The sequence below is a fragment of the Nyctereutes procyonoides genome, unplaced genomic scaffold, assembly GCF_905146905.1.
Source record: "Nyctereutes procyonoides isolate TBG_1078 unplaced genomic scaffold, NYPRO_anot_genome, whole genome shotgun sequence".
Classification (NCBI taxonomy): Eukaryota; Metazoa; Chordata; class Mammalia; order Carnivora; family Canidae; genus Nyctereutes; species Nyctereutes procyonoides.
Genome location: NW_026575041.1, coordinates 20,961,085 through 20,988,393, shown reverse-complemented (window position 1 = coordinate 20,988,393; position 27,309 = coordinate 20,961,085). Strand labels below are relative to the sequence as shown.

At 40.9% G+C, this 27,309-nt stretch overlaps 1 protein-coding gene across 1 annotated transcript in view; it reads right to left on the bottom strand.

Moving 5' to 3' along the window:
* Nucleotides 1-7,345: 7,345 nt before the first annotated feature.
* The window catches only part of PIWIL4 (piwi like RNA-mediated gene silencing 4), a 46,464-nt gene continuing 26,500 nt past the window's right edge, over nt 7,346-27,309 (bottom strand). Inside the window, exons 11-20 of the mRNA XM_055320302.1 lie at nt 25,634-25,745; nt 22,661-22,845; nt 20,179-20,251; nt 15,885-16,085; nt 14,648-14,751; nt 12,398-12,468; nt 10,693-10,846; nt 8,988-9,113; nt 8,729-8,876; nt 7,346-7,871 (exon numbers count right to left, since the gene is read on the bottom strand). Coding sequence (XP_055176277.1) covers nt 7,755-7,871; nt 8,729-8,876; nt 8,988-9,113; nt 10,693-10,846; nt 12,398-12,468; nt 14,648-14,751; nt 15,885-16,085; nt 20,179-20,251; nt 22,661-22,845; nt 25,634-25,745 — 1,291 coding nt within the window. The 3' untranslated portion in view covers nt 7,346-7,754. The remainder of the gene's footprint in view (nt 7,872-8,728; nt 8,877-8,987; nt 9,114-10,692; nt 10,847-12,397; nt 12,469-14,647; nt 14,752-15,884; nt 16,086-20,178; nt 20,252-22,660; nt 22,846-25,633; nt 25,746-27,309) is intronic.

The window sequence follows — 27,309 nt, the reverse complement described above, 5'->3', positions numbered from 1 at the left end:
AAAATCCTTGAATCTCTAGATGGGGATAGATTCTCTAGGTTTCAAATCCCAGATCTGCTTTCATAATCTTAAAAAAAATAGTGATAATTTGAATATATAAACTTTAAGTATCTGTAGCTAAAGAAGCTGCATAAGCAAAATTTAAAATCAGATAGTAAATTGGGAACATAGCTACAAAGTATGGCAAAGTATTACTTACTACCTTTAGAAAATAAAATACGGGCAACCCAGGTGGCTCAGCAGTTTAGCGCCATCTTCAGCCCAGGGCCTGATCCTGGAGTCCCCAGATTGAGTCTCACGTCAGGCTCCTTGCATGGAGCCTGCTTCTCCCTCTGCCTGTGTCTCTGCTTCTCTCTCTCTCTCTCTCTCTCTCTGTCTCTCTCTCTCTCATGAATAAATAAACAAAATCCTTTAAAAAAAAAAGAAAATACTCCTAGAAGTTGATAAGAAAAACATAAACAAAAATACAAATGGCAAAGAAACATTTTCAAATTGTCTTCTTTATTAATAATAAATAATAATAAAATACATCCTCTGACTTCTACTATATTATTTTTTTAAGATTTCATTTAAATTATTTATTTATTTATTTGAAAGAGAGAGAGAGGGAGGAGGAGCAGAAGGAGAGGGACAAGCGGACTCCATGCTGAGCACAGAGCCCAATGTGGGGATCCCAGGACCCTGAGATCATGACCTGAGCTGAAATCAAAGTCGGTCGCTTAACCAACTGAACCACCCAGGCACTACTACCATATTAACTTTTTAAAGACTTATTTATTTATTTTAGAGGGAGAGAGAGAGAGAGAGCATCTCAAGCAGACTCTCCACTGAGCACACAGCCCAATGCAGGGCTCGATCTCAGGACCATGAGATCATGACCTGAGCTGAAATCAAGAGTCTGATGAGTTTGATGCTCAACCAAATGAGCCACCCAGGCGCCCCTGAATCTACCATATTAAAATAGTTTTCTTTTAATAAGAATGTACAAAGCTTACTAACTAGGGTGCCGCTGTGAGAGCATAGAATTTGACAGTTTTGAAAAACATTTAATAAATATACTAAGCAACTTACAAGTATTCTCTCCTTTTTAAGTTTTCTAACTTTTTGAATTACTAATTTCACTTTAAGGAATCTAACTCAAGGCACCAATCTCAAATACTGGGGAGAAAAAACTTTATGCTGTCTTCTAAAAAAGAAATTAGAAACAACCTAGAGGTACAATAAAGAGGGGACCAAGTTAACTGTTACATCTGTACAAGAAAATCTGTTCAATCCTTAAGATTTACATTGTAGTAATCAGAACAGTATGGTATTGGCACAAAAATAGACATATAGGTCAGTGGAACAAAACAGAAAGCCCAGAAACAAACCCACAATTATATGTTTAAATAATCTTTGGTAAAGGAAGCAAGAATGTACACTGGGGAAAGGACAGTCTGTTCAAAACTTGTGCTGGCAAAACTGAGCAGCTACATGCAAGAGAATGAAACTTGACCACTTTCTCCCACCATCTCCCACCATATATGAAATTAACTCAAATGGATAAAGGGCCTACATGTAAGATCAGGAACCATAAAAATCCTAGAAGAGAGTACAGGCAGTAATGTCTCTCATATTGTCCATTGCAACATTTTTCTAGATATGTTTCCCAAGGCAAGGGAAACAAAAGCAAAAATAAACTCCTGGGCCTACATAAAAATAAAAAGTTTCTGCACAGGGCACCTGGGTGGCTCAGTGGTTGAGCTTCTGACTTTGGCTCAGCTAGTGATTCCCGGGTCCTGGGATCAAGTCCTGTATTGGGCTCTCTCTCTACAGGGAGCCTGCTTCTCCCTCTGCTTGTGTCTCGGCTCTCTCTCTGTGTCTCTCATATTTAAATAAATAAAAATGTTAAAAGAAAAAAAAGCTTCTGCACAGCAAATAAAAGAAAACTAAAAGACAATCTACAGAATAGGAGAAGATATTTGCAAATGATATATTCAATAAAGGGTTTGTATCCAAAATATATAAAGAACTCAACCTCCAAAAAACAAATAATCCAATTAAAATTTGGGCAAAAGACACAGCCAGACATTTCTGCAAAGAAGACATCCAGATGGCCAACAGACACATGAAAAGATGCTTAACATCGCTAAGTTTTGAAAATCAAAACCACATGAGATATTACCTCACATCTGTCAGAATGGCTAAAATCAAAAACTTAAGAAACAACAAGAATTGGCAAGGATGTGGAGAAAAAGGAACCCTTGTACATTGTTGGTAGGAATGCAAACCGGTGCAGCCACTGGGGAAGGCAATATGGAAGTTCCTCAAAAAATTAAAAATAGAACTAGCCTATGGTCCAGTAATTGCACTACTGGGTATTTACCCAAAGAATATGAAAACACTAATTCAAAATGATATATGCATTCCTACGTTCACTGCAGCATGAAGATAGCCAACCTGTGGAAGCAACCCAAGTGTCCATCAGTAGATGAATGAATAAAGATGTGGTATATCTATACAACAGAATATTACTCAGCCATAAAAAGAATGAATGAAATCTTGCCACTTGCAGCAACATGGATGGATCTAGAGAGTGTATTATTATGCTAAGAAAAATAAGTTAGGTAGGAAAAGACAAATACCACATGATTTCACTCATATGTGAAATTTAAGAAATAAAACAGCAAAGGGTGGAAAAGTCAAACCAAGAAGTGGACTCTTGATTATAGACAACAGATGGTTTCCAGGGGAGAGATGGGTGGGGGGATGGGTGAAACAGGAGAAGGGGATTAAGAGTGCACTTCTTATGATGAGCACTGAGTAATGCGTATAACTGTTGCATCACTATATTGTACACCTGAAATTAATATAACACTGTATGTTAACTATACTGGAATTAAAATTTTGAAAAAAGACTCGTGCTATGAAAATATTTTAATAAAATATGAAAATACTCATGCCATATCTTATGTGAAAAATGAAGCATAGAAAACTATGAATATGGTATAGTTAAGGTACTAAATACCTTACTATCAGTGTTGACGATACATACTTCTGGGGGTAGTAGTTGTACTAATGTGGTTGTTTTTCCACTTCATTATACTTTTTTGTACCTTCCAAATATTCCAAAATGTACATCTATTATTTTTCTGATTTTCAAATCAAAGATTAAGAAAACTTTTTCAATAAATTGGAAGGAACTTGACCCAGCTATAAGTTCTTCAATTGTGCTTGGTCTCTTGCCGTTTGAAGTAAGTCCTTACCTCATCTTTCTAGGAGGTGCTGTTAGATTATTCCTGGCCAGTGGACACTGGATCAAATTGAAAGTAAAGAGTATAGGTTAATCTGAGCAACAAAACTCAAACATATGACAACAGTTCTCAAGAGCATTTCATGTCTGGGAACTTTAAGTGTGTTAGAAAGGTTTAAGACTAAGTTGTCCCATGGAAAATTGCCAACTCAAAGTCCAATGTGGAAAATTGCTAACTCAAAGTCCAATATTTAAAAGGATGGAAAAGCCTCAAACTATGGGGTGGTTCTCAGAAAGCCCTGGTTTGGTCTAAGAGGAATACTCTAGTGGAGACTGCCCAATAGTGGATTTTTATGCTGGGCCGAAGTGGTCCAAATCTAGAACCTCTGTTGAGTCGAGTCAGCAGCTAGGAGCAGCCCAGGAGATCATGCTTCAACATGAAAATTGTGGGGACGTCTGGATGGCTCAGTGTTTGAACGGCTGCTTTTGGCTTAAGGCATGGTCCCAGGGTCCTAGGATCGAGGTCTGCCATCAGTCTCCCCACGGGGAGCCTTCTTCTCCCTCTGTCTATGTCTCTGCCTCTCTCTGTGTGTCTCTCATGAATAAATAAATAAAATCTTTAATTAAAAAAAAACACATGAAAATTGTGGTGGATCCTGTCAGCCAGCCTAGGAACATCTGCGTGGTTGGTGCACCTCTTGGGTGCCTTGTAAATGTATTTAAAGTATACTCTCTTCAAAAGTCTCCTCACCTCCAAAATAAAAACAAAACCAAAGAACTTTCTCCGTACAACAGCAAGTGGTAGACTTGCTTATATCTAGAAAAAATATTTGGCTTTTCCTTAAACAAGATTGTAGATGAATTCAGAACCTAGCAGTTACTAGCACATTATATGTGCCCCTTAGTATTTGTTGACTAAATTCTTACTTTTTTTTTTCAGTATAGTTGACATACAACGTTATGTCATTTTCAGGTGTCCAACGTCCAACATAGCAATTTGACAAGTTTATCCATTATGCTATGTTCACCGAAAGTGTAATTACCATGTCTGTCCCGTTACATCACTATCACGGTGTCACTGACTGCCTTCCTTTTGCTCTTTCCATTACTGGAGGACTGTATCTCCCTCTCCCCTTCACCCATTGTGCCCACACCCCCTCCTCCCCATCTTTTTATTCTCTGAATTTATAGTTCTGATTGTCTTTTTTCATTAATTCCTTTTTTAAAATTCCATTTGTATTCCATATGGTATTTGTCTTTCTCAGGCTGACTTACTTCACTTAGCATAATACCCTCTAGCTCCACCCACATTGTCTCAAATGGCACGATCTCATCCTTTTTTATAGCTGTGTGATATTCCATTGTGTATATATATAATACATATTTTTTAAATTTTTATTTATTTATGATAGTCACACAGAGAGAGAGGCAGAGACACAGGCAGAGGGAGAAGCAGGCTCCATGCACTGGGAGCCCGATGTGGGATTCGATCCCGGGTCTCCAGGATCGCGCCCTGGGCCAAAGGCAGGCGCTAAACCGCTGCGCCACCCAAGGATCCCCTCCATTGTGTATATATACCGCATTTTCCTTATCCATTCATCTACTCATGGACACTTATGCTGTTTCCATGGCTATTGTAAATAATACTATAATAAACATAGCAGTGCAATATTTTGCATTACTGTTTTCATTTTCCCTGGGTAGATATTCAACAGTCGAATTAGAAATGACATTTCTATGATTCTTTTCCTCTCATGAGGTATAATAATAAAGCTATTCTTTATTGAAGCCAGATACTTTAGATTTGGTATTTCTAATCCTTATAAAAACCCTGCAGTGTGGACATTGTTAGATGTCTTTACAAGTAGATACACTGAGGCCCAGAGAGGTTAAGTAACTTGACCAGGATCATACAGCTAGTAAGTGGTGGTTCTGGGATTCCAACCCAGTACTGCTCTAGACCAGGAGTCTCCAACCCTGGCTAACCAGCAGAATCACCAGCAGAAATTGAAAATAGATGACCCGGCTTCATGTCAGACTGATTAAATCACTATTTCTGGAGGTGGATCTAGACATTTGCATTTTTTTTAAAAAAGCTTTTAAATGTGGAAAGTTCGGCAACTTCCCTGACTCGGGCCGCCTCTCTTGAGTCATGGAACCTCGCCCAGAAGCGCTCCCCATTAAAGCACTCTCGAACCTAATAAATAAATAAATAAATAAATAAATAAATAAATAAATAAATGTGGAAAGTTCTATTGTTTCCAAGGTTGAGCACCACTGACCTATACCAACCCCTTCTCTTAGTACATATTGGGTAACTGAGTTTCAGAGAGGGGAGATTATCACATTCCACAGCTAAAAGTGTTGCAACCAGAGCACAAATGAAGATTTTCCTAATCCCACATTGTCCTCTGGGAGATTACTTGACTATCCCTCCAGGATCTCTTGCACCATGTGGGCAAGGGTGTGTGTGTTGGGGGGGGGGGGGGTTGCGGCAGGGAACAGGCTCTGCCCATATGACAAGTGTGCCCCCTGGTGGGCTAAAGTGGTAAGGAGCCACGGTGTTGGGCAGTACTTCATAGGTAAGAGTAAGCCCCTCCGCAGGCCTCTATATTGCTAATTCAAGTGCTGCATGTTGATTTATACAAGGTAGCTGCTAGGTTGGTGGCACTTTACAGCATTATCGCACTTGGAAGGGAGAAAACAACATCAAGCACATAACCACTCTGGACTGGAACAACGCCTTGGTATATAATGCCAACCTTAAGTCATATGAGACACTTCCTCACCTAAGAACTCAGGGAGAAATTTTGAAAATCTTACAGTACATGTAATTAAGGCAGTGTCTTATAGTTCATCTCGCAGATTTTGGAGTCAAACACACCTGAGGACAAATTCTAGCTCTACAATTTATTGACCTTATAAAAAACTTTGGTGAGCCACATGGCATCTTGAATCCTCAGTTTTATCGCCTGTAAAATGGTCATGATGGCACCTGATACAACTGTTGCGGAGAGTAAGAGTCTACGTAAAGTGCTCGGCTCCGTGCCCACACTGTCCTAACCTCCAACCCTGAGCCCCACAAATGGTTATTATCATTATTCCTGAAACTGAACCGTTAGATGTCTTTTTAACAGGCCTGGGAAAAACTTGCAAAGAAACAGTGTTCTCAGGGCCACCTTATGGGACCTCACACCTCCAGAAAGCACCTGTGGCTCCCTGTGCCCCCTTTCATGTGGCCTTCCAGATGATCCTTCCCCTTCAAAGTATTTTTTGCACATAATCCTGTTCTTATTCCTAGGGGCATTCTTACATGAAAAGGACGAGAATATGAGAGGAAGCCAGCAAAGGAGACAGGGAATGAGGGACTGATACAGTTGAAGAGACAGTGTTATCCTAGAGGCCACTCTAGTGTCTCAGATGGAGGAAATGGCCAACTGGGTCAAATGCTAGGATCCCTCAGGAAGGCAAGGCCCGAGAACCCACAATCCAGTTTAGCAAAGCAGAGGTCATTGGTGACCTCAACAAAAGCAATTTTGCTATAGTGGCTGGTGGCGAAATTCTGATTGGAGTAAGGAATTTGATAAATCAGGCATAAACTAGTTTTCTGAGTTTTTCTATAAAGAGGAGCAAAGAAATGGGGTGGTCACTGCAGGAGGAAGTAGTTCTGTTTTTAAGATGGAAGAGCTAACAGGCTACATGTCACGATGCTGGGAATGACCCGGTGTGAGGGAAGAAGGTATGCAGCCAGAGGGAGAGGAGAGAATGCACAGAGCAGCCCCCTTCCTGGGTCAGCGGGAATGGGACTTGGTACCCGAAGGAGCACAGACCTGGTCCCTGGGCGGGGAGAGGGGGCGGGGGCCTGTGCACGCTCTCGCTCTCTTCTTGTGAAATCTCTTTTCTCAGTGCAGTGGGAAGCAAGGTCATTAATGAGAGCACTTGCTCTGAAGTGAAATAAAGTACCAACAAGATAGCAAGTGGTATGTTCTGACTTAGAAATATCACTCAGAGTGGTGGTGGTGTGGGCAGCAGGGAAGTCTTTGCTAAAAACCAAGCAGGAGGTTTGCATGTAACTTCGACCGAAATTCAAATAACGCTAAATGCAATATGCGATGCTCTGAATTTTCTTTATTTTCTAATAACTATTTAAACCACTCTACAAAACTTTCTATGACATTATTTAACAAAACTGCAAAATTTTGGGTGGGAACATCAAAAACATCATGCACTTATTTTCTTAGAGGATATTCAGCTTTGTGGAATTACTTACAGATGATGGTACCTTTTAATTCCATTTATCAGCATGAGAATTTACTCCCAGCATAGAACTCTTTAAAATATAACAATATACATTTCTTTTGAACCATTTCAGATGAAATTGTGGTGGGTGTTTTTCCAAAAGTTAAAACTAAGCTCCATCTCCTTTCCCCAATCACAGACTTGCACACCTCTGGCAGGTTTGGACAAAATATACCAGCTACTCCTCAGATTGCTCATCTAGGGATGCCCATGGTTCACACCATCACAGGTAGAAGAGAGAGTTGGATAATTCCAAACTTGGTTCTTTGTGAATGCTCTGGGCCACCAGAAAGGTCAGCTTGTGCGCATACTGACAGGGGGCTGGGATACTGATTAGGCCCTGCGGAGAAAAAATATTGATAGCAGTTAAGAGATCAACTTGTGGGACACTTGCGTGGCTCAGTGGTTTAGCATGTGCCTTAGGCTCAGGGTGTGATCCTGGGGTCCTGGGACTGAGTTCCCACATCAGGCTCCCTCCGGGGAGCCTGCTTCTCCTTCTGCCTATGTCTCTGCTTCTCTCTCTCTCTGTGTCATGCATGATTAAATAAACAAAATCTTAAAAAAAAAAAAAGGTTAACTTGTTCTTCAAAGCAATTTATGTTCCTTTATCCTCTGCTAATTCCATACACTGTAGAATGCATTTGTGAGTAAACAATAACTAAACTCACACAACAAAGGGCAACAGCACTCATGGGGAGCACAGACTCACGGAGCAAGCCAGGAAGCCAGGGTGGAGGGCCCTCTGGCTTTGTGGAGCTGGGAGCCCTCACACTTAGCTTTGATCTAAGTTTCCTGTGACTCGGGGCTCCAAGGGGCTCAGGGCAAACCTTGGCCTTGGACCTTGAGAGCAGCCCTTGGCTTTGTGCACAGGAACACAGGACAGACATGTCTGGTTACATCCCCACCAGACACAGTGTCTGAGTTGGCGGCAACCTCCTCAACTGTAACTTGGAAATAACAATACCCTGATTTGCATAAGATAATGCACAGAATAAAGTCCTCTAGACACTATAAATACTGTTATCAATTAGTAATAATAATCATAATGTTAAGAGCCATTGCTACTTTGTTGCTATGGCATTCATTCATTCCTCCTTTGTGAAGTCAGGCATCATGCTGGGTGTAGGGATACAAAAGTGAATGGAGTGGCAGTCCCCGGGTGGGGGGGACCCCTGAGTGTCCCCAGTGGTCACTCACCGGCCAGTTGTAGTACAGATGGCACAGTTTGAACGTAAGTCTCTGCATGTGATCGGGCTTCAAGCCATTGTCATCGTAGATGACATTATAGTGGGTGGGACTGACGGTTCCCCGGCAGGCAGCCCGACTGATCAAGTAGAAGTCGTACCTGAGCAGAAAAGCAGAATGAATGTGGGCAAGAAGGCAAACGGAATGAGCCCTAACTTGAAGATCACAGAGCAACCGTTTCGTTAGAAACTGGCTTTGGAACAGCACTTGCCACTCAGGACGAGTTGCTTCCGAGTCCACCACGGTGCCCAGGGGCGGGTTCTGCACGGATCGGTCGGTTTCTGTGAAGAATCGTGGCGTGCACTTCTTCCGGACCACAATCACCGACAGTTTGGGACTTGGAACCAGAAAGGCAAAAAGTAAGATGCAGAAAAACAAAACCAAGCTTGCAGCTTTCTATTCATCTTTTTTTTTTTTTTTGTAATTTCTAGGTAAACAAATCCATTCATTAAACAAACACTGCAAAAATGAAGAAAGTCAAAATTACCTCCAACCTCAACTCCCCTCTGAGATACAGTTTTCAAAACTAGAGACTGTCCTCACGTGTCACAAAAGTGCAGTATGTCCAGTCACTAGGCTGGTTTGTATCATATGAAGCGGACAGGAGGGAACAGTTAGGAGGGCAGTGAGCTTCAATGAGCACCGCTAAAGGAACATTTTCCACGGAGACAAGCTTTCCTCTTTTTGTTAGCAACAGTCCCATTTCATTTCACCCTTCTTCTCAATTTCTGAATAGCAGAGACCCACCAGTCCCTCTTACTCCTCAAATCATCACTTCTGAATCCTGCAAGACACACACCCAGGAGGATGGATGGGTGGACAAATGTACACTTGAGCCAAATATTGAATGACTACGGATTAAGGTCAGGATTTGCTAAAGCCAAGGCCAAATCCAAACACTGGCCATCGTTCCCAAAGGAACCTCTGGGATGCAAAGATTACGGTGGAATTTCACTTTGAACGTTTTATTTTAAAAATGTATTCTTGTTTTCAATACTGAAACTTTTAAAAGTTGATGTACTGCAAGAGATGTCTTTAGCACCGTCAGCTGCTAAACGTGCTCCTGCTAGCCCAAAATCGCATACTTGTGATTCTGAACAGGCACAGTTACTGGAGGGCAGCAGGGAGGGAGAGCGTTTGGCCAAGAGGGTCTGGATGCAGCTGCAGGCTATGCTGCCCCCAAGCCATTATGGGCTCCCTCCTCACTGCCCGTCCCTGGGGAGGTCAGAATTCAGCTCCTCTGTGGCTCATGGCTGTGACTTTGGTTGCTGGTGGTGATGGTGGTGTCACCCCACAGACGACTGAGGTGCTCTGCTTGGAGTGAGATGCTCTCTGAATATTTTAAGAAGCCAATTTGAGATTATCCGCTTCCTCTGTCAGTTCTCATATTTTTCTCAGACCTGCCACATGACAAACTCACTGGAGAACATGTACTACACCACTGAATCCAGAAGCGTGGCAATGGAGCAAGGTGTTTAGGGTGGTCTGACTTCCATCTGCAGCACAGCCGGCCCTGCCCACCACTCCTTTCAGCACCTCCCTCTGACCTTGGCCTTATCCCTGGGGGGTGATTTGGGTCTTGAATTTGAAACCACAGTTTATTTAGACCCAGGGCATATTAATATGTATGAAGCATCTTCACCCGCCAGCAGCCCTGCAGGCTTTTGGCTGAATCTCCTCTCCGAGCCAGCTGCTCTGGAGGACACCTGCCTTCCTCCAGGTGCCCTCCCCTAGCTCGCCCCGCCCCTACCCTCCAATCTAGGGGCAGTCTATCCATCTGGCTGCACTCACATGATGCAGACACAGAGCCCAACTTAACTGCATGACAAAAAAAAGATGCTGGCATATATTAATTTTAATAATTATAATCAATGTGCTATAATTGCAAGTGTGGCGGAAGAACACTAATTTAGTACCTGGTATTTGAACTTGCTTCTGTCACACTGCTCAGCAGCTGTGGAACTTCATATTCAATCAGTGTTTTTAGCTGACCGTCCCCTACCCCATCCCGGTACACAACTATTCGTGCTGGCAAACCATGGTTGTGCTTGTACCATTTGTTGAGTGCTCCTGCAGAATTTATTGTTGGTAAGAAAAGAATGACTTCTCCAATGCTATCCCCATTAGTGTTCAATGTTTTAAATCAATTTTTTACAGATCACTGCAAAAGAGGGTAATTTCTAATTGGAGTTATAACTGCAATAATATAAAAATAGAAAACTTTGGGGATCCCTGGGTGGCTTAGCGGTTGAGTGCCTGCCTTCAGCCCAGGGCGTGATCCTAGAGTCCTGGGATCGAGTCCCACGTCGGGCTCCCTGCATGGAGCCTGCTTCTCCCTGGGCCTGTGTCTCTGCCTCTCTCTGTGCCTCTCATGAATAAATAAATAAAATCTTAAAAAAAAAAGAACTTCAGGGAACATTCCACATCTCTGCTATTTGAGGAATCATAGTGGTTTCTATGGCAGAACATATTCTTAAACTTAGCATATATTTTTTAGTAAAAATTTAATATTTAAGCAATAAATTAAGTCATGCGATAGAAATACAAAGTCCCCAAGCCAAATTAATACTAATTTAGTTTTTTCAAGCCTTTAAATGCTATCAATAGATAAAGACTGGATAATTTCGTGTCATTTTCTTCTCTAATGAGCATAAATATGAAAACATAAGGAAAGGACGCGGCTGCTCTTCTGAAAGCATCTCTTACCATGGACTCACCCAATTAGATTCTAAGTTGCACTGACAATATGAACTTTGAAAACATGTCCACCCACTACAACTAGAAATTGCCTTAAGAGCAGAGACCAGACAGTAACTCCTACTCAACAGAAACTTTTCATAACTACTTAAAATAAGGACCCAGCTTTGAAGTGAGGGCAAAGTTATATATATAGTAATTATTTTCAGGTACATATTGGGCAATTTTTAGGAGAGTTTATTGTCCAGGAAATTCATTTTAGTTTAATAGAAGGATAATCATATACATAAGGCCATAATCAACACATATAACCAAATTCACTTTTTTAAGGAAATAATATTTATCCTCCTCCTCAAAGTTTATAGATGGGAAAATTTGGATCAGAAAAAGAAGTGAATTGTATAAACCACACTGCTAGGGAGTGGCAAGGCCAGATCCTGACCAGGGCTAGGGAGGAGATGGGAGCCCCAGACACTGTTCCCACTGCAACCCACTATGAAGAAGGCACCCTTCCTCCTCTACCTCCTTCTCCATCTCCTCCCGCTATGCCACACTTCACCTGCCAGCATTCCTCTCCCCTCCCCAAAGGCCTCCTTCCTATTCTAGACCTCACCCCACTCTGTCACAATCCTTGTTTCTCTGGGGTAGATTCCTTTGGCCTTTGCACTGTTTGCCAGAGTCATCAAAAGCTACAAAGCCCCCTCCTCTTGGCTATCTGTTTATCACACAGAGATGACAAATGTAAATTCTACAGCATCTATGAGCATGGGTCAGGGTACAGTGTTGGGAACCTCCAACCAGGTGACAGTTGACTCCAGCAGATTTAGGGAGTCTGCTTCCACCACCTTGTCTACTATAGGCACATGCACTGAAAGAACAGTGTTTGGAGCCCATCCCCTCGCCCCACTGCTACACTTTTAGTACCAGTCATGAAAACTTTTAAGCAGTCTGCAACGTCAGTCGTTGTTCTCTGAAGAATACAGCGAGAAAACCACCTAAAGTGAGAAAAAAAACAAAATTAAAGTTCAAATTCACAATGTCTACTATAAACATGCATTAGGATTAAATGAAGAAACAGAAAACAACCTAAGTGTCCATCGATGGGAGAATGGATAAAGATGCTGTGATAAGCACTGGCGAGTGCGTGCACACACATCTGGAATACTATTTAACCATACAAAAGAATAAAATCTTGCCATTTGTGATGTCATGCATGGACCTTGAGGACATTATGCCAAGTGAAATAAGTCAGAAAAACAAGTATTGTATGATCTCACTTAAATGTGAAATCAAGAAAAAAAATCTCATAGAAACAGAGAGCAAACCTGTGGTCACCAGAGGCTGGGGGTGGGAATGGGGGTGCAGGGTGAAGGAGATAAAAGAATAAAAACTTCCTGATACAAAATAAATAAGTCCTGGGGATGTAATGAATACCATGGTGAGTATAGTTAATAATGTTGTATTGTATATTTGAAAGGTGCTAACAGAGTAGACCTTGAAAGTCCTCATCACAAGAAAAATGGATTTTATAACTTTGTACGTGATGATATTAACTAGGCTTACTGTGGTGATCATTTTGCAATATGTACAAATACTGAATCATTATGTTGAACAATGAAACCGATATAATGTTGTATGTCATTATACCTCAATCAAAATAAAATGAAATAGACATTATGAGTAAAATTTAATGCTCATGATTTTGTATATGCTATATGAGCACAATTATATTAAAAGCCTCCCCTCCCCAAAAGCAATTTATTGGTAAGAGAAACTAAAGCCTACCACTACATCAGACATAGTTGGGTTCAAATCCTGGCTGGTATACTCACCAGCCATGTGACTTTGCTATGTGAACCTATACGTTGGTTTCCTCGTCTATACCAAGGAAATATGCAAGGTGGTAAAGTAGTTACTACCTCATAAGGTTGTAAAAATTAAATTAGATAAAATATGGAAAGTACTTATTAGCACTGTACTTGGCACAAAATATGCAATAATAAATAGAAGCCACTATGTTATTATAAAGGAATTTATTAGCTTAGCAGATCTATTTTTCAAAACATTCAAAAATTTCTCAAGCATAAACTTCGACTCCTATCGATGAGCCTTTTGGACTTGAGATCTGAACATGATTAACTTATTTAAATTTCAGAAGTTCTCTTGCTGAAGTCATTAATTCAGTAAGAGCACTTGGAGAGTGAAAGCCATAACTTAATGGTCAGTACACACCAACATTCATTATTATATATGCCAGTAATGACACAATTAGGAGTGTGGTGAACGAACTGGAAGTCCTTTATCTGCCTGATTAACGGAGTGACACATTTAATGGGATCTCGCACAACATGGATGAAGCTACTTTCCCTGTTTCTCACCATCCTGAATTTATACCTGACCACAAATTTAATGGAGTGAATCAAACAGCTTACATCCAGGAATGAAATACATCACAAAGAGTTCCTACAGCCTCAAACACATTACTTAGTTGCAAATAGACAAATGAGTCTAAGAACCATAATTTAATAAGTGCTAGGAGTCAATATTTAATGTTTAGTTATTCCTAAAACTGCTTGTTTTCAACAGCTGCATGAACAACTACATCAACCATCTACAAGTGTCAATAACAACAAGCATGTACTGAGCAATTACTATGGGAGGCTGTGTTTTAAGCACTTTATCTTATGTAATTTCCAAATAGGCATCATTGTCATCCCCATTTTACAGGTGACTACAAGTGAGGCACAGCAAACTTAAATAGCCAGATGTCAGACACAGAATAAGCAAGTGGCAGAATAGGATACAAATCCAAGCAATCTGATTCCAAGCTCAGCCGCTTGACGTGATGTATGTAAAGTTCCTGGTACAAGACCCAAAACAGTGCAGATGCACAGAAAGTAAATATATAAGAATTTCCATCATCTGTAGTTTGGGGAAAATTTGACAGATATACGAGTGATAGCTTGTCCTAAAGTCTGCATAAATACACTTTTTTCACCAGGCTACATATTATCTTAATATTATCAATCACATTTTTATCTGTAAGTATAATTTATGACTAAAGTGTTCATATTTTTAAAACAAGTGAAGAATACAAACTGTTTCCTGCTGTAGGGTTCTTAGTTAAATCACAAACAATAATTAGAGGAGATGTTGGGGTAACTGTAAAAGTACCTGGTGATTCTGGGGTTAATACTGGCCACAAATCCAACCACCACCATATCCTTGCTGAATTCATCTTTACAGACATCAATCCCGACCACCATCAGGGACTTTAACTGTAAAAGTAAATTTTTCATGATTTAATGGAATGGGGCATCTTTTCCCCAAACGATGATTTAATATGAAGTTTTTTAAAAAAATTGTTCCTAGTTACTATTTAACTTAAGCTATATGCCAGTGAGACCAGGGTCCAGATGAAGCAGACTATTAAAACAGAAACCAAAGAGATTCAAAGATGGAGGGATGAATATGGTACATATTTTTTTTAAGAGACTCAATGGAGGGACGCCTGGATGGCTCAGTGGTTGAGTATCTGCCTTTGGCTCAGGTCGTGATCCCTGGGTCCTGGGATCAAGTCCCATATCAGGTTCCCCACAGAGAGCCTGCTTCTCCCTCTGCTTGTGTTTCTGCCTTTCACTGTGTGTCTCTCATGAATAAATAAATAAAATCTTTAAAAGAGAGAGAGAGACTCACGGTAGTGCAAAATAGCTACCATCCTTTATGGAGGTGGGTGCCATCAGTGGCTCCAGAGGTCTGGGAAAGTGGACGTCTTCAGATCCCTCTGAAGACGTCCACTCCTCACTCTTCAGATGTCTAAGGGACCCTCATCGTTCGCTATCTATGCTCCTCCAGGGAGGCAACTGGGGCCTGCCACAGACTCCTGGTTACGGAAATGCAAGGGAATGGACAACATTCCCTCACCTCCCATCCCCTTACTCCCTTCCACAGTGGCCAATAGTTGAGGAATGAGAAGAGGATTTCTCAGTTCCCACCACGGTTCAAGATTAGAGCTCTGGGGAGGCCCTCTCTAAGATGCAGAGCTCCTCTGAGAGCCAGCCAGCAGCTGCTGAAAGCTGATAAAAGCAGAGACCATGGAGCACAGATTTCCTATAGTGACAGGGAGGCTCCAGATCAAGTCCCTCCAAGTCTGTGCCAACCTAGATTCTCTGTCATGATTTGTTCTGTTAACAGCTTGCCTGAAGCTCCCGAAGAACAGGAGCCACACCTCACCTTCTGCGTGGTGTCCTGCATCCTGCCAGAACCCAGAGCAGACAGAGAAACAACAGACCCAACAAACAAAACAAATACTTGCAAGGTCATTTGAAAATATCACCCACTTTGATGTCATTTTTCAATTAATAAAAGGATTCATTGATTCCTAAAAGGAAAACCGTAATAGAATGCTCACAGGGATCTCGACAGCCCACAGTTCGCCTCCGAGTTTACAGGCCATTTGCATGGCAATCCTGGTGGCGATGCTCATCATCATCTGCTGTTTATTCAAAGTCCGTGTAAGTGCACACTGGCTCGGCACTGGGCAGAAGGAGTTCAGATATTTTTTAATGGAATCATAGTAGCTCTTCTGATTAGAAGGCAGGATACACATTACCTAAAAGACAAAAAAAAAAAAAAAAAGGAAGAAAAAAGTCAATTTACTTATGCTTAGAAGTAGCTTTACAAAAACTGAGGGGAACCCGGGTGGCTCAGCCAGTTAAGCATCTGACTCTTGATTTCAGCTCAGGTCACAATCTCACGGTTGTGAGAAGGAGCCTTGGGCTGGGCTCTGTGCTGGGCATGGAGTTTGTTTAAGATTCTCTCTCCCTCTCCACCACCTCTGCACATGGGGGTGCTCTCTCTCTCTCTCAAAAAAAAAAAATGAATACGTGGATTCTCCAAATATCTCTTGCCCTTAATTTCTGAAGAAGCAAATATTAACATGACTAAACTTGTCTTAAATGGCCCTTAGCCACTGACCATTGGCCAATACCATTTGAAATGCCCCTTTTCAGCCATCCACTCTGCAGTCCCACCTCAAAGCTACCCATCCCTCTTGGCTTTCCCTTTCTCTCATCTCTCTCTCTCTCTCTCTCTCTCTAAGACTTTATTTATCCATGACAGACACACAGAGAGAGGCAGCCACATAGGCAGAAGGAGAAGTAGGCTCCCCGTGGGGAGGCCAATGCCAGACTCAATTCCAGGACCACGGAATCATGCCCTGAGCCAAATAATGCTCAACCACTGAGCCACCCAGGGGCTCCTTTGTCCCTATTTCTTGTTGGGTGTTTCTCTCCAAAAGGCCTCTCCTGACCTACCTGCATCTCTTCTCCATCTTTTACTCCTTACCTTCAAAACCACCAAATGATAGAAAAAATAGGCATTGTCATAATTAGCAGAAGACAAAGTGATTTTTCACCTATAGATTTGTTCAAAATACCATAATGTCAAGGGCTAAAATCATTTACTCTTAATCATATAAAATAGGGAAATATATTTGTCAGCAAAATCCTCTTAGGAGTATTCCTTCCTTCCATCCTAATGAATTTGGGACCAGGCAAGGCAGGTGACAGAACAAGGCAGTGGTCCAACGGGGAATAGGGTCAAAAGAAGGTCGGAGACAAGTGAGACTGGTTGCCTATGAGGGGGATGGAGGTGTAAGTGATATGTGAATAACAGGAGCCATGCTTCCCCCAGTAGAGATGGGGGAACAATATGTACTAATATGGATACGGGAACACTTCCCTGTGGTGTTGGATTGGAACTGGAGTTGCAAACACGTTTTTGTTCTGTTTTGTTTTTTAAAGATTTTATTTTATTCATGAGAGACACACACACAGAGACAGAGACAGAGAGAGCGGCAGAGACACAGGCAGAGGGAGAAGCAGGCTCCATGCAGGGAGCCTGACATGGGTCTCCATCCCAAGTCTCCAAGATCATGCCCCGGACTGAAGGTGGCGCTAAACCACTGAGCCACCGGGGCTGCCCATCAAACACGATTTTAACAAATACATAGACACACGTGGTAATAACATGGATGTAAGTGTATATGTACGAACAGTTGGCCCTTGAACAACACAGGTTTAAACTGTGCAAGTATGGGGATCCCTGGGTGGCTCAGCAGTTTAGTGCCTGCCTTTGGCCCAGGGCATGATCCTGGAGACCCGGGATCGAGTCCCACGTCAGGCTCCCTGCATGGAGCCTGCTTCTCCCTCTGCCTGTGTCTCTGCCTCTCTCTTCCTCTCTCTGTGTACCTCATGAATAAATAAATAAAATCTTTAAAAATAAATAAATAAACTGTGCAAGTCTATTTATATGCAGATTTTTTGGATAAATATAGTCCAGTACTGTAAACGTATCTCCTCTTTCTTACGGTTTTCTTAACATTTTCTTTTCTCTAGCCTACTTTATTGTAAGAATACAGTATATGGCATATATAAAGTACAAAATATGTGTTAACTATGTTATAAGGCTTCCAGTCAACAGTTAGGCTATAGGAATTAAATTTTGTAGGAGTCAAAAGTCATATGGAGATTTTTGGCTGTGCAAGGGCCTGTACCCCCAAACTAAACCCTATACTGTTCAAGGGTCAACTGTATATGAGTACGTATGTAGACACATGCTACACATATTCCTAGCTTTGCCCATTGAGAAAGCCTAGGAGCAGTGACACCCCAGCAACAAATAAGCACATTGAGTTGCCCAGATTTTGTTTTCTACCAAAAGGATCACAGCTCATTGGAGAAATATCTAATTCCAGAGCTGGGCAGTAAAACTTCAAGATTAAATTGGAATACCTTATTGTCCCAGACAGTAAGGAAGTGTCCCCAGAAAAGATGGGGACATGTCAAAAAGACACAGAAGCCAACCTGAATGGGTCTCCCATTAACAAAATCAAGAACAATTTGGACATCAAAATAAATAATAGTAGTAATAGATTAGAAGCTGGTAAAATAGAAAACCATGAATCTATACTGATACAAATAAAGAAATGGGGAGAAGAGAAAAGTCTTCCTTATAACATAATGCTACCTACTAATTGTAGAAGGAAATACAATGCTACATACTAAACGTATGAAACTAGGAAGCCACCATTTGGCAATCATCACAGCAATAATGGGTTCAGATAAGAATTATCAATGGATCCTAAAACTAGCAGGTAAAAGTTTGATGAGAAATAGGATATTTACAGTCTCAAGTATCTCCCTGCAAAAAACAAAAACATCTGATTAATTGCAAAGAGAAGAGTAAATGTACAACAGAGAAACTTGGCAGATACCACCTTAATTAATTAATGGGGTGCCTCCTGGTAGGACACATTAAGAACACAGAATCATTACTGTGATATTCCTGCCAAAAGTGCATAACCTGAACTGAATTATAAGGAAACATCAGACAAACCCAGATTGAGGGACATTATATACAATAAGTGGTCTATACTCTTCAAAATTGGAAGGTCATCAAAAACTATAAAACTGTTCCAGATTGAAGGAGAGTCTAAAGAGACAGGACAACTAACTACAATGCATTAGATCTTTTTACTAGAAAGGACATTTTGAGGACAAATGGAGAAATGTGAATGGAGTCTGTGGATTAGCTGGTCTTACTGTTTCTGGATTTTGATGGTTGTCCTATGGTTCTGTAGGAGAGTGACCTTGTCTGTAGAGATTATGTACTAAAGTATTCAAGGGCAATGGGCATTTCTGTAGCCAGTCTCAAAAGGCTCAAGAAAAAAGATGATAGATAGATAGATAGATAGATAGATAGATAGATAGATGATAGATATAGGAAGGAAAGAAACAATAAAACAAATATAAAATGTCAACAACTGGAGAATCTGGATGAAGGATACATATATAGTAAGATTCTTACGATCTTTCTGTTAAGTTTATTTTTAAGAAAAAAATGCTTAGGGTTAAAGTTCCCTTTGTTTAGTATAACATCCTTATGGGCCTTTCTTTGTGTCCAACTAAAAGAGATGGCTAAGCTGCTCTGCAGGACATGCAGAGAAGAATGCTGGGAGTCCAGATGCATGAGCTAGGGAGATAAGACACTACAGTGCAGTGAAAGGCTGGGGTCTGGGAGAAGAGGAAGCATTTCCAAGAAGGAGGAATGGCTGAGAGATTCTTAAGAACAAGGATGGCGATTTTAACTCTTCTAGAATGTTGGGGTGTGCCGTAATCATGCCTTGGCCCCAAACCTTCTGCAAAGTCAGCTACACTCGTGCACACACACAATTCTTTGTAATGAGGCAGCTGTGGAGCTGACGGAGTGCAGGGGAACGGCACTCATGAAAGAGAACGAGAATCCAGAGGAAGCAGCCACAGGTGACATGGAAAAACCCAAACCCTCCAAGAATCCACTGAAACACTGGGGCCCCCAGTATTTATGGGATACAGTGGGAGTCACTGTATCTTAAATTGTGAATAAAAGATGACCCCTCAGCAAGTGAAAAATATGTAGACATCTAAGAGGATGCAACAGGGACAAAAACAGGTATTTAAAATTAATATTAGAAATATGAAAATGAAACAAAATATTGACTAAAATACTAAGATTAATACTTTCTTGGGTTCTTGGGGAAATGCAGAGCAATTTGCAAACATATCATGGGACAATATGCTCACTTCCTTCTTCCAGGGAAAGAAGACTATGAGACATAGAGAAAAAGTAAAAATTATACATAAAAAAAAATATTCTATACTTACCAACTGAACATCAGGATCAACATGTTTCTGTAGAGCACTAAGGAATGCAGCTGGATTTTCTTGAACTTTTATGCTACATAAAAAGAATAGTTTTGAGAATATATAATTCTAGAATTCCCTTTTTAGTAGCACATCATCATAGAGTTAGAAATCATACAAACAGATTTTTATAATTCCCCTACAAGAAACATCAAAACATTTAATTATCATTTTTATTAGCTTAAAAATAGTTTGGTGGAAAATGTGATTTTTGCAATTATATATAATTCCTACAATTAACAATTCTGTTGTTCAAAATGAAGTTGCAAATGGGCTTTTAAAATCACAAGTCTCAATACCAAGCATCTGAAACTGGTTCGAGTTAAATTGGGATTAGGATTTCTCTAATACTGAATCTCCATGAGAACTTCAAAAATCTCAAAACTCATCAGACTAAAGGGACCAAGCTATTCAGTTAATCTGAATGGTTCAGACTAAAAAAATTTTTTTCCTTAGTGACTGCTTGTTTAGAGTGTGGGATATTTAGCCTGTATCAGTCAGCAAGTACTGTGCTTACACTATGTTAGGAGCCAGGAATTATTATAGAAATAATTCCCACAGAGGACTTCATAGATAGTTTCTTTATGTAGAATCAGCTTCTGATAAGTCTAGGGTTGGATGGTCCTAGCGCCCAGTGGCCTTTTCAAACTGGCCCAGCAGGTGGCAGGACCACTGTTTCCTGCTCACTGATTCTAAGCTCCAGGAAGGGCCTGAAGCTCTGTTAAAACAACTAATCATTTCTGACTTTGGCAATTCAACCCCTTGCAGGCTGACTCAACAGCCATCTTACTGTCCATTCTTTCCAAATTCATCAGGCAAATGTTTCAGATGGGAGGAACTTTGCACATCAATCTAAGAGGGAAAGGGCACCTGGGTGGCTCAGTCGGTTAAACACCTGGCTCTTGATTTTGGCTCGTGTCATGATCTCAGGGTGATGAGATCAAGCCCCTCATTGGTCTCTGTGCTGAGCAAGGAGTCTGCTTAAGATTCTCTCATTCCAAAAAAAAAAAAAAAAAAAAAAAGATTCTCTCATTCCCTCTTTCTGGTGGCACCTGTGTGGCTCAGTCAGTGAAGCATCTGCCTTCGGCTCTGGTCATGATCCTAAGTCCCAGAATCCAGCCCTATGTCGGGCTCCCTGCTGAGTGGGGGGTCTGCTTCTCCCTCTGCCTCTGTGCCCCTCCCCCAGCTCGTGTTTTCTCTCTCTTGTTCACTCACTCACTCTCTCAAATAAATAAAATCTTTATAAAAAATTCTTTCTCCCTCTGCCTGTCCCCACCCAACTCTCTCACTCTTCTTCTCTCTTAAATAAATAAATAAAACTGGTAAATGGATACTTCATGGGAAAGAAAAAAGATGGAATAAAATATGGGCTTTTAAATAAAACAGGCTAAGAATAGAACATAGCATAGGGTTCATTCATGGAATTCATGTAAGAAAGAGCCTGTGCTGTTGTCCCAGGGTCTGTGACTCTAGGTTCTTCCATTAATCTTTTCCTGCTTTTTTTAGCTGCTGGGTTAAGAGAAATTAGAGCAGGTGAAACTGAAACCAGGCAATTTGTTAACAGATGTGATAAGAGGAGCATTCTAAACTACAGTGTAAAATGAGACTTTAGGGGGGATCTGTAGTTTTCAACAATGCTTGCACTGCTGATGTAATTAATTAGTAACCACATATTTAAAGAAAAACGTCCCCCCTTGCCAATTAGGACATTTGCCCCTCCACTATAACAGTAACCAAAAGAAGTATGCATTCCTCCTTATTAAGCATATCAAGCTCAATAAGATGAGGCATGACCAAACTTATTGCTATTCTAAAGCAAACAATATCCAACTTTGAGTGATTGTGTTCTAAACTGACAGAGATTTATTTCTCTTTCTCATCCCCAGCAAATGGCATAGTCTCTAGTATACAGTAGACACTCAATAAATGTTCAAAGACTAAATGCCCTTGCTTTTATCAGAAAACTATCTAAATAGTCTTATACTACAGTAAGAGAATCAGAAAAGCTTATTTCAGTCTATTTTTATGTTAAATTTTAAAGCATAAAATGTATCAAGTAGTTAGGAAATGCAACTTTTATATTTTTCAATATCCTGTTTGTTGTTAAGTTTTATAAATAATTGATATGAAAGAAGTAAGGGGGAAAAGCTAATGGATTTATTCAGGATTTATGCCCCAACTAGTACTGAAAAGATTAGGCTAATGAGACTATTGCCGAAAGAACTGTGAAAACAGTTTTACAAAGATCAACATAAAATATATTTTAACTGTATAAAAATTTAGTCACTGCAAAATCTACTTATAACTATTCTCTTTGTACTTTATATTAGGAAAGTTTACTGAGATAAAGCTTTTGTAGCTACATGAGCCATCATTTCTGATCTTCTAACTAAACCAAATTAATATATGAAAATTGTTGGGATGATTTCCTGCGTATTCTCACTTTTTGGGGTAGTCCACATTAAATCCCATGGAACTTCCAGCTCTTCTCAGGCAGTGCAAAAAGTCCTCAGCCACATTTCTATCTCTGTTGCTACATATAATCAACCACTTATTCAAAGGCCGCGCACTTAAAATCTTGCAATTCCGCATGTCCTTGGACCACTCAGCAGCAGACACAGGTTGACACTGAGAAAAACAATGATTGTGAAAGGGTTGAAGACATTTATTCAGAGAGCAGTTAAACAGAGATAGCATGAAGATGGTCCACATTTGTCGTTAAGAGAACTACGCAGTACAGTTTGCTATTCACAGACTTAAAACACTGATCCAAGCACTGCACGTTTGGACAGAATCCATGGGCTTCCTGGATCTGAGCATGACCACAGGTCGGCCACTCCCTGGCTGCAGGTGGTTGGGCAGGTCCCCACCTCGTGGGCCTCCACAGTGTGCAAAGAAAGATGTCCGATTCAAAGACCTCTAGGTTCCCTTCCAGCTCTAAGATCGATGACCTTTAATATGAATGTCTCAGGCAAGTGGTCTAATTCAGTCTCTTTAGGCATAAAGCTACCTCAAAGAGAAAGTGCTGACTGTTGATAATCTAGGTCATCAAACTACACTAACCAACGCTACAGGGCAGTTAAGAACATACATTCTGCTAGGGGTAGCTACGTCTAGGAGCAAAGATGGGGCCAGGGCACAAGCTCCTTTCTCATTTTTGGATGGTTTCCCCTGCCCCCGCCAGGGTGACCAGGAAAACTCAGTTCCCTGCACTGAAGAGGGGAGACTTTAGATGGGTTACTACCCTTCTGCTTATATCCACGGACCAGAATTGAATGGAAATGTCTTTGGTTTAGTGAGCCAGGAAGGGCCCCTGTTAGAATCTAAAAGGATCACAGTGTAACGGAATCCCTTGCTACTCATCATGGCTATCTCCTGAGAGCTTGTTAGAAATGCAGAGTCCTGGGCCCCATTCCAGACCTACTGACTCAGAATCTACATGTTAACATGTTCCCATTCACTCATCAGCACATGAATGTAAGAAGTATTATAATCCGGTAGTTTTATAGACTCTAAAGCTATGGCTGAGAGAGATTATGTAGCCAGTTGGTGCCGAGTGATAGATTTAGATTGATCCTCCTGGGGTTGCCATCAGGGTACTTTCCACCAAGCACTCTGAAATCCAACCACAGGCACTCTCACTAGGTGGCCAGTCAGGGACTCAGTTCCAGGAGGCAAATGTAAAGAAGGAAGGGTCAGCCCTCCTTTGATGATTTTCTCTGGAGTCACGGTTCATTCTCATTCATTCTCACCGACACTCCTACTTGCTACAGGCTGGTGGGAGCCCCAGGACAACTGTTCAAGGCACTCTGAGGCCTGAGACCCTTTAATCTACTCAGTTCCTAGAATCCAATTTCAGAAAAGCAAACATCTCGAGACAGCTCTTGCCGGCCACGACCACCGCCAGGGTGCAAGTTCTCCCATTTTAGTGCTCCTTCTTCTAATAACTGTTTCCATGCTCAAAGATACACCAAAGAAGTTCTGAGAAATAGGATTTTGCTTACAGAGATGATGAGACAAATTATATTAAATATTTATACCCCGCTTCATATGTAGAACTGAAACTGAGCTTCTCTTTATTGACTCCTGACCAAAATCTTTATTAAAAGGGGGCTTGTTTTTTGGTACTTTACAAACTTTGTTTCTGTTTTGTTTTTAAAAGTAGTTTTTCCTCAGCTTCTCCAATGAGGTTTCTGGCAACTTGGATAGAATATACAAAAGAAATGATGAAAAATTCCCATGCCACCAACACGAAACTTTCGTTGCTCAGTTACATTTGTTACACATGTCAGCTAATTATACCAGGTAAAGGTGAGAAGAGGGCCTTTAAAAATGAAATGATACATAATTGGCTTTTAAAATCAGCAAAACAGGGATAGCTGGTTGGCTCAGTGGTTGAACATCTACCTTTGGCTCAGGTCATGATCCTGAGATCCTGGGATCAAGTCCTGCATCAGGATCCCTGCAAGGATCCTGCTTCTCCCTCTGCCTGTGTCTCTGCCTCTCCTCATGAATAAATAAACTCTTTTTTAAAAAATGGGCATAACAAAGGGGAAAGTAGAAAGATAATGCACCATTTTTGTATGAAATAGGTTCATTTCTTCAACTGAAGCCTGAAAGAGATGTGTCTCTTCAGGCTGGCTCTCTCTCCCTAAATGCTATAGCTGGGGATGGGCTCTGCACACATTCATGTTTGATGCCAACCAAGCAGCATTTTACTTTAGGGGGAATTTGGGAGGAAAGAAAGAACCCTCGTATCAGGAAACCTAGTCTATTGGGATTAACCCTCACCAGTTAAAATATTTTCTCAGTTGCTACAAATTTTCTTTCTTTCTTTTTTTTTTCTTTTCTTTCTTTTTTTTTTTTTTTTTTTTTTGGTGACACAAGAGTACTACAACACCTAATAATATGTGAGCATGTTTTAATTGTCATAGCTTAAGGGCAGCCCGGGTGGCTCAGTGGTTTAGCGTCTGCCTTCAGCCCAGGGCCTGAGCCTGGAGTCCTGGGATTGAGTCCCACATCAGGCTTCCTGCATGGAGCCTGCTTCTCCCTCTGCCTGTGTCTCTGACCGCCCCCCGCCCCTCCCCCCCCGGGTGTGTCTCTCATAAATAAATAAAATCTTTAAAAAAAATTGTCATAGCTTGAAATACCATTTTTCTAATGCATCTTTAAATGAGAAACCACACCACACTGACCTAAATCATGTCCAATGGGTACTGCTAAGCCTTTGCAAGTACACTCAGATTGAGAAGGAAAACAGAAGGGACCTCAAGGTTTTAGGACAAGGGGAGGACATGGCCATGGCCATGGAGAAACCAAATGAATATTACAAGTCCACTAGTCACTCATGCATATGATCAAACTTCCACACACTCAAGCAAATACTTTTAAATGAAAATAGAATCACAGCACTTACTACATGGTCTTGCATTAATATTTTTTCTGAAGGCAAAACCCGCCCAGTCAGAGACATCTGGCATCCAAAATGCAGCCCCCAGGTCTCCAGCTCAAAACGAGCATACTTGTTTCTGTTGATAGAGTTGAGTTTTAAATCATTAAAGTGCTTATTTTCTAAAGAATTTTAATCATTAGAGATAGAATTATAACTTACTAAATTATTCGGAGACTAATTTTTTTTTAGTTCCTGACTTCTGTTTCTACTCACCATTTTTTTCTCTTGCTCAAAAGAATGATGGGACAACTGAACCCATTTGGGACTGGCAGTGATTAAGGAGGTTTCCAGTGTGACACACTGGTTAGCAAAAAGGGCCTGTAAGCCAGACCAAGGTTTAACTCCTAGTCTTGACATTTCATAATATGTGACCTTAAGACTCAAATCTTTTAAAGCTATGGTTTCCTTATTGGCAAAATATAGGGATAATAAGCCTACTTACTTCAGAGGATTGACCTAAGGATTAAGCTGACAACACATGCAAACTGCTACCACAAAGCCTGGCAATGCTAAATGCTCAATAAATGTGAGACATTTTTCCTGAAAATAAACTTGTTAATAAAGAGATATTATGGAGTTTCTGTCTGTGGAAGACATCTGTGGAGATCTTCTGGGAATATCTGAATTAGTTGGCTTAGGAGTGGATGAAAGATGACAAAGGAAGGGAACATACTGACTTAGGCTTCAGAAGGTTGGTAGGATAGACAGGGCACCAGAAAGATCATGAGAATGTTAGTATGAGCAATAATAACTGCTTTAGGGCAGCCCGGGTGGCTCAGTGGTTTAGCGCCACCTTCAGCCCAGGGCGTGATCCTGGAGACCTGGGATGGAGCCCCAGGAGCCCCACGTCAGGCTCCCTGCATAGAGCCTGCTCCTCCCTCTGCCTGTGTCTCTGCCTCTCTCTCTCTCCTCTCTCTCTCTCTCTCTGTCTCTCATTAATAAATAAATAAAATCTTTAAAAAAATAACTGCTTTATATTTGTATAGCCCTTTAAGTTTATAACTTAGTAAACCTTAATCATAGTTGAGTATAATCTCATTAGATTATGATATATTTTCATTTTGGTTAAGCTATAAATTCCTTCAGGAGAGCAACCATACAGACTTTGCCTCCTGGCCTCCATCATGGAAGCTGGCACATGGTAAAAGCCAGGCACTCACTAAAAAGACTGATGAGACTGATGCTTTACCTACTAAAGTCTACCCTCTCTCTTTAGGGGAGCTCAAATCTCTTCACATGGACTTTCTGCAACAGCTCATTATTTCCACCTATTAATGCTAAGTCTGGACTGGTCACACTAATACTATGAATTAATTATTTTGCTTCAGATACTATCTGCCCAAGAGGAAATGGGTGAAGTGATCACCGGTCAAGAAACTGGGTTGAAATAAATGGGATTCCTGAAAGGTGGCAAGGGTGAAGTGATCACCGGTCAAGAAACTGGGTTGAAATAAATGGGATTCCTGAAAGGTGGCACTCTTCTTTAGGAAGAGTAATCCACAGCCTGGAATAAGGGGAGAGAACCAGGAAATGTCTCAAGTAGGAGTAAGTCTGGGGGATGTCCAGGAAAAATGATATAAAGTGTAGCCATAACATAGAAAACTATAAGACCACAAGGATAACAGAGATGCACATTTACC